The sequence below is a fragment of the Archocentrus centrarchus genome, chromosome 21, assembly GCF_007364275.1.
Source record: "Archocentrus centrarchus isolate MPI-CPG fArcCen1 chromosome 21, fArcCen1, whole genome shotgun sequence".
Taxonomy (NCBI): Eukaryota; Metazoa; Chordata; class Actinopteri; order Cichliformes; family Cichlidae; genus Archocentrus; species Archocentrus centrarchus.
In genome coordinates, this window is record NC_044366.1 from 32,249,917 (window position 1) to 32,260,663 (window position 10,747).

Consider the following 10,747-nt stretch of genomic DNA (forward strand, 5'->3'; position numbering starts at 1 on the left):
CTACAGGATGTTGACCTCACAGGAGCCAGGCTGCAGTATGCGTAAAGAGATAATGAGCTTCACTGCTTTTCTGAACCAAGGGTAGAACAGTGCATAGATCAGAGGGTTTAGGCAGGAATTAAAATAGAACAGATAGAGCACAAAGGGTGGAATTAAACTATTGAGTAACGCTTCACCTACAAGATTAACACAGTAATATGGGCAGAAACATATCAGAAACACAGCTACAAGAACCCCAAGAGTCCTGGCTGCTTTCAACTCAGATTTCTTTGTTAGAGTCACTGAGAGCTGCAGTGTGACAGCTGTAACATGAGAGCGCATGGCACGAGCCTGAGACACAGCCACCACAAACACTCTCAGATACAGAATTATGATGACAGAAACTGGAACAATAAACGTTAAAATGACATCAATGGTTCCTGCAATGAAGTCAACGTTATTTCTACATTCTCCATAGCAGGAATGCTGCTTCCCTGGTTGAGTGAAATCAACAAACAGGGTGCTATAGAGACCAGAGCAGAGCCAACACAGACAGACACAGAGTTTAGCTCTTCTGTCAGTGATTCTGGTGGGGTAATGCAGAGGGTCACAAATAGCCACATAGCGGTCGACTGATATCAGCACTACGTTGCCCACTGAAGCAGAGGTAACAATAAAAGACACATAATTGTACAGAGAACATGCGAGGTCACCGAAAAACCAGCAGGATGTGTTTCGGAGGATTTCTCTTGGCAGCAACACGAGACCAACGAGAAAGTCTGAGACAGCCAGAGAGAGGAGGAGGATGTTAGTGGGTGTGTGGAGCTGCCTGAAAGGAGACAACAAAAAACAATCATTCAATCAACAAGTCCTCAAAATTCAAAATCAAAACAAATCAAAAACAAAACTGTTTTTGATGAGGAAAAAACAGTTTGGATAATTTTCTATCACTGCTGGGTGTCAGTGTCTGACAGAATTTTTTTTTTTGCAAAAATAACCAAAACTATGTGTAGTGTGGCATCATTCCTTAGACTGGATAAGCTACAGTAGCTGTTAAAAAAACACTGTGCCTGTAGTGTGAGATTGAGATGATGATGAACAGGTTGAGAGTTACAGTTAGCAGAGAGATGGATGACAACACAACATTAAGGATCACAAATGACCACTCCTCTGACAGAAGAGGTGTAGGTTTCTTGCAGGAACTGTTGAAGAGTTGAGGAACGCAGAGCTCGGTTGTGTCCTGGGTCCCCATCTTCACAGACCTGCAGAGAGCTGCAGCTTTCTCAGCATTACAAACAGAGAAGTTATATAATTGATACTCACACCTTTTAACTCCTCCTCTTGTCTTACTGTCTATCTCCTATCCTTCTCTCTGCTATACTCAGCCTTGCCCCTCCCTAGCTTCTTGTTATTTTACATTCTAAGTGCTGTATGATTTTGAAGGATCAGGGTGCAATTTCTGGGTGAAGAAAAACAAAAATGTGGGGGTGCGGTGTATGATAATAATTCATGAACCTGAAGCCTATTAGTCTGTATTACTAAGCTGCTGTAAATATATCTGCACATTATTATCAGTTCAAAGAACAAATGGTTTAATATGTCAGAATTAAATCCTCCTTCCACTTAGCAGTGTTTGCCACCTCTGCCCTTTAACGTCAAAATTAAATATGAAATACTGTCAAATTTCAACAGCAAAAAGAAAAAAAATTATATCTTGTACATATCTTGGGAAAATTGAGAAACAGTCTGCCTTGATGGTGGACTATTTCTGCTTTCTTTGTAATGTCATCTGCAGCATGCAACCTTCTTTTACCCACATTTTCAAATCTCTGAACAGGGAAGGAGGCATTTCCTGAGCTCAGCAGCAACATTTTCAGAGTTTCAGAGTGAACAAAGACCTGAAAATATTCCAGAATCGCTCTCATCCTCCTGGCAAAGTCCTACCCTGGTCAAGAGTGTGTTGATGTGGCCAAATATAATAGAGCTTGCAAAGGAAGATCTGTATGGTTGTAACTGAGGACTGCCTTCAACTGCATGAAAGGGAACTTATCAATAGGGAAAACACCACCAGCTATTAGCCCCAAAACTACTGGCAGGTGTTGGCTTTAGCCAAACTGGACAGGTCACCATGAAGTGCCCCTACTTCCCACATTAAATGTAGTCTTGGCTCCATCCTTCTTTTCAACTCCTCTGGAGTTGACTTAGTGTGATCAAGCTGCATTGGCTCTTTGGGTGAACCAATAGTGGCCCCAGAGTGGCCACTACTGGTTCACAGAGGGAAGGTGGAGAGAGGCTTCGTACCCTGATCTCACGCATGCTCGCCAAGGTTGTAACGGATTTCCTTATGGTTTGCAGGTGGTAATGTACTTATACCCGTTATGATACCCTTAGAAAACTCTGATTTTGCTATAGTGAAGGCTAAACAACCTTCATGCAAGCAATGAAAGACAGATTTCTGACCAACAGTTTATTACACTGCAAAACATTTTGTGCATTACCCATTTAAAACTGGCTGTGGCATTGTGCATGGCAAATGCTGTAGTCGTAGTCTGCAGCAAACCATGAATTGTAACAATTGCAGTTGTCTGAGGAGCATATCAAGGGTCCAGGGCCCCTGCCAGCAGCCCCTTGAGTCTAATTTTGTGTAATAGAAAAATTTTCATTAGTATCAATATTGTGTTGTAATACAGTGATTTAAGTAGAAATTTTTTTTTTCCACAGTCCATTATTTAAGTATTTACCTTAGGAGCCACCTGATTGAGAATGGTTTGGCAGTGTTCATTAAAAGAGAAAACAAGGAGTTCAACATTATCACCAGGATGAGCTGTAAAATTGAAAAGAGTAAAAAACTCTGATAAAACAGAATCATCAATAAAGCGTCTACGCTTAAAGCAAACTTGGGGAAAAGATTCGGAATCAAAAGTAACATTAAAAGAAATTGATTTATGGTCACTGAAGACAACTTCATTTATGCGCAGATGGTCGAGGGTAACACCATAAGTGAAGACCAAGTCCAGATACACGTTGAACAAAGTTAAAAGAGTCCATGATGCTCAGAAACTCCTTATTGGTGGCATTTGATGGGTCATCAGCATGAATGTTGAAGTCCACAACAATAATAATCCTGCCAAGTTTAATAGTGGAGGATAAAAACTCTTGAAAGTCTGATAAAAAAAAAAAAGATGCAGGAGAGCCAGGGGGATGATAAATTAAAATACCATGCACGGGCTGAACTTGACCAATTTTGATCATAGTCATTTCGAAGGAGTCATAACAACCCGCAGAGATCATCTGGCATAAAAATGTCCAGCTGTTCCACCTAAACAGCTAGAGGTCCGTGGTGTGCCGAAAAATGAACAGTCTCCAGGACACAGTTCTAAAATATGTGAGACTTAATTCTCATGCTGTCAGGTCTCAGAGATAAACATAAAATCCAGCTTCTCACTATGGAACAACTCATTTAAAATATGAGCCTTATTAGCAATAGAGCGGGTGTTTATTACCATCTTTTTGACAGAGGGAGCCTCTGGGTCATGAGCAGAAGCGCCTGGAACAGAGTCCGTACGGCAGAGTAAGCTGTGCAGCAAAACAGGGTTCCTGCCATGTTGAGCCGCAGGTTTCCACACTTTCAGATGGCAGCCCGGAGGTAGACATAAGGAAGCAAGTCCAGGAGGCAAGTCCAGTCCCAACCAGTCTCAGATGAATCTGCCTGTTAGTGGCCAAGAAATGAAGATCCTGTATATCCCCTTGTTTCCAAAGCCGATGAAGCAGCACAAGGAAACCAGCTCTCCTTCCTCGCCTACTCCTATAAGGTCTTCAAAGTAAGGGCAGAGTGACAGGAAACAGTGGAAATATGCTGGGGCCGCGCTCCACTCCAGCAGCAGAAGAAAAACAACCCTGTGTCATTGACTCTGGAAATTATCCATAACAGATTTGATCGCATGTAGCGAATGATGATCATATGTCCATAGGCAGACGACACGGGACGGAAAAGTAACAAAAACACTGATAAAACATAAAATAAACAAAAGCATGGACAGAGGTAGAGGCACAGCCGAACACAGGCGCCATCTTGCCCGCCATCTGCAGCTTAAACACACTTAACAAGCAAACACAGCCACGAAGACAACAAGACTCCGACAAGAGGAAGACTGAAGAAATAAATACACAGAGAGATAATCAGGGAACAGGAAATAGGGGGGGAGCACAGCTGAAAGTAATCACAGTAGATTACTTAAAATCTTGAGCGCTTTCTGGTTTACAGGCGCAGATTTTACAGTCCTTACAGTAGGGGTGAAGCATCCAAGGAAACCCACTGACCCATTGCATGTAAGTTTTGCCATACCACGTCATACCACCAAGCTGGTTACTGCCAGTTTCTGATGGTAAACTTTGTAACAAACAGGGTGTTTGATCCCACAGGTATTTACCTCTGTGACAGCTACTCCGTTTCATAGGGTCCAGGTCACTTTCGTCAGTGGGGTATTACCCTCTCCTGCAACTCTGTGACACTACTTAAGCTGTGGCGGGGTGACTCGTCTGGCTCTAACCACTGATAATCCTAACATCTGCCCCGCTTCTTCTATACTCCGATGCTGCCGGTCAGGAAGGCTCACGCAGCCGGCCCCGAAATATAGCCCAATTAGTTATAGTGGTTCACCCCTTGATCAGTGCACTTGTTACTGGCCAGATTCTTTTATTGGCTCGGACAGTGAGCCCAAGGGACATAAGTAAAGTTGAAGTGGACTACCGAAGACTAGTGTGTCCAAACCAGATCCAGATATTAGAGTTTTACTGTTGCATGGACATAGATGTACCATTAAAGGGGAAAGTAATTCTCAAGAGAATTATACTGACTTTTTAGAGTCAAATTTTATTATGCAGGTTTCAGCTCAAGCAGTTTGCATTCAGCTCAAAATCAATTCTTAATCAACTCTCCAAATTCAACAATCAACTTAATTTCAGAATCCAAATGAATCAATCACAGAGCATATCCTTCAGAATTACTAGATCTGAATCAAGATCGTATACTTAAGCTGGGTTGTTGAGGAAGGGGTTTGAAAATGTCCAAATATTTAAAACTCTTTTTTGGGAAGAAAGGGCTTCGGGTGAGTCACTCGGCCGAAGTGACCACACCCAATGTCCGGTCTGTTACTGCCTCAGTGAAGTTGGGAAAAAAGGAGAAGTCCAAAAGGAAAGATGTTAGTTTTCTTCTGTTCACCGTCCTCTTTTATAATGCTTACTGTTATGCAAAAATCATCCTTGAAATCCAACAGCTTAGGTCCAATCGTCATCTGAATATGCAGGGAGAATGCACTCAAAACCATTCTAAGTCAATTAGTTGTCCACAGCTGGGTTGGCTCTGTCCATTCTGTAGATCAGTCCAGGTGCTGGGAAGGGCTCCCAAGATTCTCTTCCGATGCTTCTGTGCATCGCCTTTTATATTTTAATCTAAGACACATCCTAGTTTTAGAACATCATCATGACAAATTATCACTCCACTGTCCAGCTTCAACTTATGGTATTTGGCTTTGACCATTACTTCATCCCCTCTCCCCTCTGGGTTTTCAGGTACTTTTCCACTCTGAACATGTCTGGACATGTTTTTCTCTTTGCTCTTACTCATCCTTGGTAACAGCTTTCAGTTCCTCATTTTACCCTGCTCAGTGATTCTCCAACATTTCACAATTTATTTAACTTATTGTGCTTAAAAATCATTTCTGTGTTACAGACATTCTTATCAACTTAGAAATCATACAGATTATTTGTTACATTCCATAGAAAACCTGGTCTTGTTAGGAGAGACGGCATCCATCCCACTTTGGATGGAGCAGCTCTCATTTCTAGAAATCTGGCCAAATTTATTAACCCTCCTAAAAACTGACTACCCAGGGTTGAGACCAGGAAGCAGAGTTGCAGTCTTACACGCCTCTCTGCAGCTTCTCTCCTCCTGCCATCCCCCCAAAACCCCATCCCCATAGAGTCGGTGCCTGCTCCCAGACCACCAAAAAACAAAGCTAAAATCAGCAAAAAGCTATTTAAGCATAAAAATTCAAAAACAATAAATAATACAGCTTCATCAACTGCACCAAAGAATAAAACAATTAAATGTGGATTGTTAAACATTAGGTCTCTCTCTTCCAAGTCCCTATTAGTAAATGATTTAATAATTGATCAACGTATTGATTTATTCTGCCTTACAGAAACCTGGTTACAGCAGGATGAATATGTTAGTTTAAATGAATCAACACCCCCGAGTCACAGTAACTGTCAGAATGCTCGAAGCACAGGTCGAGGAGGAGGATTAGCTGCAATCTTCAATTCCAGCTTATTAATTAATCAAAGACCCAGACAAAGTTTTCATTCTTTTGAAAGCCTGACTCTTAGTCTTGTCCATCCTAATTGGGAAAATCAAAAACCTGTTTTATTTGTTATTAATTATCGTCCACCTGGTCCCTACTCAGAGTTTCTGTCTGATTTCTCAGACTTTTTATCTGATTTAGTGCTCAGTTCAGATAAAATAATTATAGTGGGTGATTTTAACATCCATGTAGATGCTGAGAATGACAGCCTCAACACTGCATTTAATCTATTATTAGATTCAATTGGCTTCTCTCAAAATGTAAAGGAGCCCACCCACCACTTTAATCATACTCTGGATCTTGTCCTAACATATGGCATAGAAACTGAAGACTTAACAGTAGTCCCAGAAAGCCCCCTCCTGTCTGATCATTTCTTAGTAACATTTACATTTACTTTAATGGATTACACAGCAGTGGGGAATAAGTTTTATTACAGCAGAAGTCTTTCTGAAAGTGCTGTAACTAAGTTTAAGGATCTAATTCCTTCATTGTTATGCTCTTCAGTGCCATGTGCCAACACAGTGCAGAGCAGCTACCTAAACTCTGCTCCCAGTGAGGTCGATTATCTCGTCAATAGTTTTACATCCTCACTGCGTATAACTTTGGATACTGTGGCTCCTCTGAAAAGGAAAGCTTCAAATCAGAAGTGCCTGACTCCGTGGTATAATTCACAAACGCACAGCTTAAAGCAGATAACCCGAAAGCTGGAGAGGGAATGGCGTCTCACTAAATTAGAAGATGCTCATTTAGCCTGGAAAAAGAGTTTGTTGCTCTATAAAAAAGCCCTCCGTAAAGCTAGGACATCTTACTACTCATCATTAATTGAAGAAAATAAGAACAACCCCAGGTTTGTTTTCAGCACTGTAGCCAGGCTGACAAAGAGTCAGAGCTCCGTAGAGCAGAGTATTCCTTTCACGTTAACTAGTAGTGACTTCATGGATTTCTTTACAAATAAAATTTTAGACATTCGAGAAAAAATTATTCATAACCATCTCAAAGATTATTCTTCATGTTCGGCTGCTTTCAGCACTGCTGGTATTTGTTTAGACTCTTTTGCTCCAGTTGATCTTTCTGAGTTAACTTCAATAGTTACTTCCTCCAAACCAGCAACATGTTTGTTAGATCCCATTCCTACTAGACTGTTCAAAGAAGTCTTTCCTATTATTGATGCTTCAATCTTAAAAATGATCAATCAGTCTTTATTAGTTGGCTATGTACCACAGACCTTCAAGGTGGCTGTAATTAAACCTCTACTTAAAAAGCCATCACTTGACCCAGCTGTCTTAGCTAATTATAGGCCAATCTCCAACCTTCCTTTTCTCTCAAAGATTCTTGAAAGAGTAGTTGTAAAACAGCTAACTGATCATCTGCAGAGGAACGGTTTATTTGAAGAGTTTAAGTCAGGTTTCAGAATTCATCACAGTACAGAAACAGCATTAGTGAAGGTTTCAAATGATCTTCTTAGAGCCTCTGACAGTGGACTCATCTCTGTTCTTGTCCTGTTGGACCTCAGTGCAGCTTTTGATACCGTTGACCATAACATTTTATTACAGAGATTAGAGCTTGCTATAGGTATTAAAGGTACTGCACTGCAGTGGTTTGAATCATATTTATCTCATAGACTCCAATTTGTTCATGTAAATGGGGAGTCTTCTTCACGCACTAAGGTTAATTTTGGAGTTCCACAGGGTTCTGTGCTAGGACCAATTTTATTTACATTATACATGCTTCCCTTAGACAGTATTATTAGAAAGCACTGCATCAATTTTCATTGTTATGCAGATGATACTCAGCTTTACCTATCAATGAAGCCAGATGACACACATCAATTAGTTAAACTGCAGGAATGTCTTAAAGACATTAAGGCCTGGATGACCTCTAATTTCCTGCTTCTAAATTCAGATAAAACTGAAATTCTTGTTCTCGGCCCCACAAATCTTAGAAACATGGTGTCTAACCAGATACTTACTCTGGATGGCATTACTCTGGCCTCCAGTAACACTGTGAGAAATCTTGGAGTCATATTTGACCAGGATATGTCCTTCAATGCACATATTAAACAAATATGTAGGACCGCTTTTTTGCATTTGCGCAATATTTCTAAAATTAGAAACATCCTTTCTCAGAGTGATGCTGAAAAGCTCATTCATGCATTTATTACTTCTAGGCTGGATTATTGTAATTCATTATTATCAGGCTGTCCTAAAAGCTTCCTGAAAAGCCTTCAGCTGATCCAAAATGCTGCAGCTAGAGTACTGACAGGGACTAGAAAGAGAGAGCATATTTCTCCCATATTGGCTTCTCTTCATTGGCTCCCTGTTAAATCTAGAATAGAATTTAAAATTCTTCTCCTCACATACAAGGTCTTGAATAATCAGGCACCATCTTATCTCAAAGACCTCATAGTACCATATCACCCCAACAGAGCACTTCGCTCTCAGACTGCTGGCTTACTTGTGGTTCCTAGGATACTTAAGAGTAGAATGGGAGGCAGAGCCTTCAGCTTTCAGGCGCCTCTTCTGTGGAACCAGCTTCCAGCTTGGATTCGGGAGACAGACACCCTCTCTATTTTTAAGATTAGGCTTAAAACTTTCCTTTATGATAAAGCTTATAGTTAGGGCTGGATCAGGTGACCCTGAACCATCCCTTAGTTATGCTGCTATAGGCCTAGGCTGCTGGGGGGTTCACATAATGCACTGTTTCTCATTCACCTTATTTACTTTGTTTATACTCCACTCTGCATTTAATCATTAATTGATATTAATCTCTGGCTCTCTTCCACAGCATGTCTTTCTCTCCCCTCAGCCCAACCGGTCGCGGCAGATGACTGCCCCTCCCTGAGCCTGGTTCTGCTGGAGGTTTCTTCCTGTTAAAAGGGAGTTTTTCCTTTCCACTGTCGCCAAGTGCTTGCTCATAGGGGGTCGTTTTGACTGTTGGGTTTTCTCTGTATTATTGTAGGGTCTTTACCCACAATACAAAGCGCCTTGAGGCGACAGTTTGTTGTGATTTGGCGCTATATAAATAAAATTGAATTGAATTGAATAAATCAACTTTATCATTTTATATAAATCAGAATTATGATTGTCCACATATTACCAGGCATAAGCCATCGAATAACCAAGATCTCAACTCCTACTGACTTCATTCGACAAGGGTTTCATAAGTTAAAAACGAACGAAATAATGAAAGCTGAATTTGAAAAAAATAATTTTTTTTACTGAAATAAACAAAAAATATAAATAAAAGGAAAGAAAGATAACTAACTAAAACTGTATTGTGACTTTATGAAACTAAGCAAAACTGAAATCATAGATAAAATGACCTTTGTTTTCATTGTTTTATTTAAAACCCTTGTGGATTTATATGAAATTATTTTTTTCCGCTCTGTCAGTTTAAGCTGGGAGCACCATCGGGCAACTGCGTGCATGGTCACCACCCTGGTTCACAAAGTAATGGTAGCGGCCTGCCGAGAAAACAACAGAATCCCTTAAAGGGGTTTGGAGTATGATATCATAGAAAGAAGCGAGTGTCTTGTTGTGGATGATGATAACATGTTCCTCTGATCCTACGACGTCAAATGACGTGCACCTCCATAGAAATTGAACTACAAAGTTGTGATTAACCTGTTCAGTCCTTGTGTGTTTCTGGCTACTAGTGTATGAATTTATCAGTCAGAGAATAACAATCAGGAATAATACTCAAAGTGTCAAAGGACTCACAAATGTCAGCAAATTCCTGGAGAGATTGCTAAAACTATTTACATGAGGGATTAAACAAAGTGAAAAAAACAGGGACAAATATGTTTGCAGCCAAAAAACTGAGCACGAAGAGCGAGGACCAAAAAAGTCCCAGCCTGCACCACATATAAACACCAGCACGTGACCCCAAGGTAATTAACACACACAATCCAGCCACACAAGCATAAATGCGGACATGAAGTCGGCCACTTGTAGGTTGTGTACAGAGGCTGCAAAGACCCTGCAAGTCTAATCAGCGAGCATCTAACCAAGCTAGCTCCAAAACAGAAGCAGCTTCAGGTGGTGAGAACATCAGGATGCAGCTGGATTTGAGCTTTGATTCCTTCAAAAGTTCAGTTTGTTTTTGTCCAGCATTCGCTGTGTTCTGATGTTATACACCACTTGTACTGCACTGACGCTTACGTTTGTTGTAGAGTTTGAGTTTTGGAGTTCATGTTTTTCTTTATGTTTCTCCCTGTTGATGTTCATGTGTGTCCATAATATTACACACATTAAACACTTAATGCTGCTGTTTTCTGAACAGTTGGTTGTTGAATGCAATTTTTTAAATGGTATCTTTTGTCGAGTTTTTATTACAAAATAGTCACTCTTGCTCCTGACAAAGTATGAAAACCTAAAACTAATGAAAACTAAACTATACACACACAC

The 10,747-nt window shown here is 40.6% G+C and overlaps 1 protein-coding gene across 1 annotated transcript; it reads right to left on the reverse strand.

Annotated features, from left to right (window-relative positions):
• Window positions 1-1,231, reverse strand: LOC115801171 (trace amine-associated receptor 13c-like). The gene is made up of 2 exons (XM_030758904.1): window positions 1,050-1,231; window positions 1-808 (listed from the first exon to the last, which is right to left on the reverse strand). Exons 1-2 carry the CDS (start codon window positions 1,229-1,231, stop codon window positions 1-3), a joined length of 990 nt encoding a protein of 329 aa, XP_030614764.1.
• Between the last annotated feature and the right edge of the window lie 9,516 nt (window positions 1,232-10,747).

What these genes read in the sequence shown, in the direction of transcription:
- LOC115801171 (XM_030758904.1), bottom strand. Translation starts at nt 1,231, where the DNA reads ATGGGGACCCAGGACACAACCGAGCTCTGCGTTCCTCAACTCTTCAAC. An exon ending in ATCTCAATCTCACACTACAG is followed by an intron (nt 809 to 1,049) that starts GCACAGTGTTTT and finishes GTCTCCTTTCAG; the next exon opens with GCAGCTCCACACACCCACTA.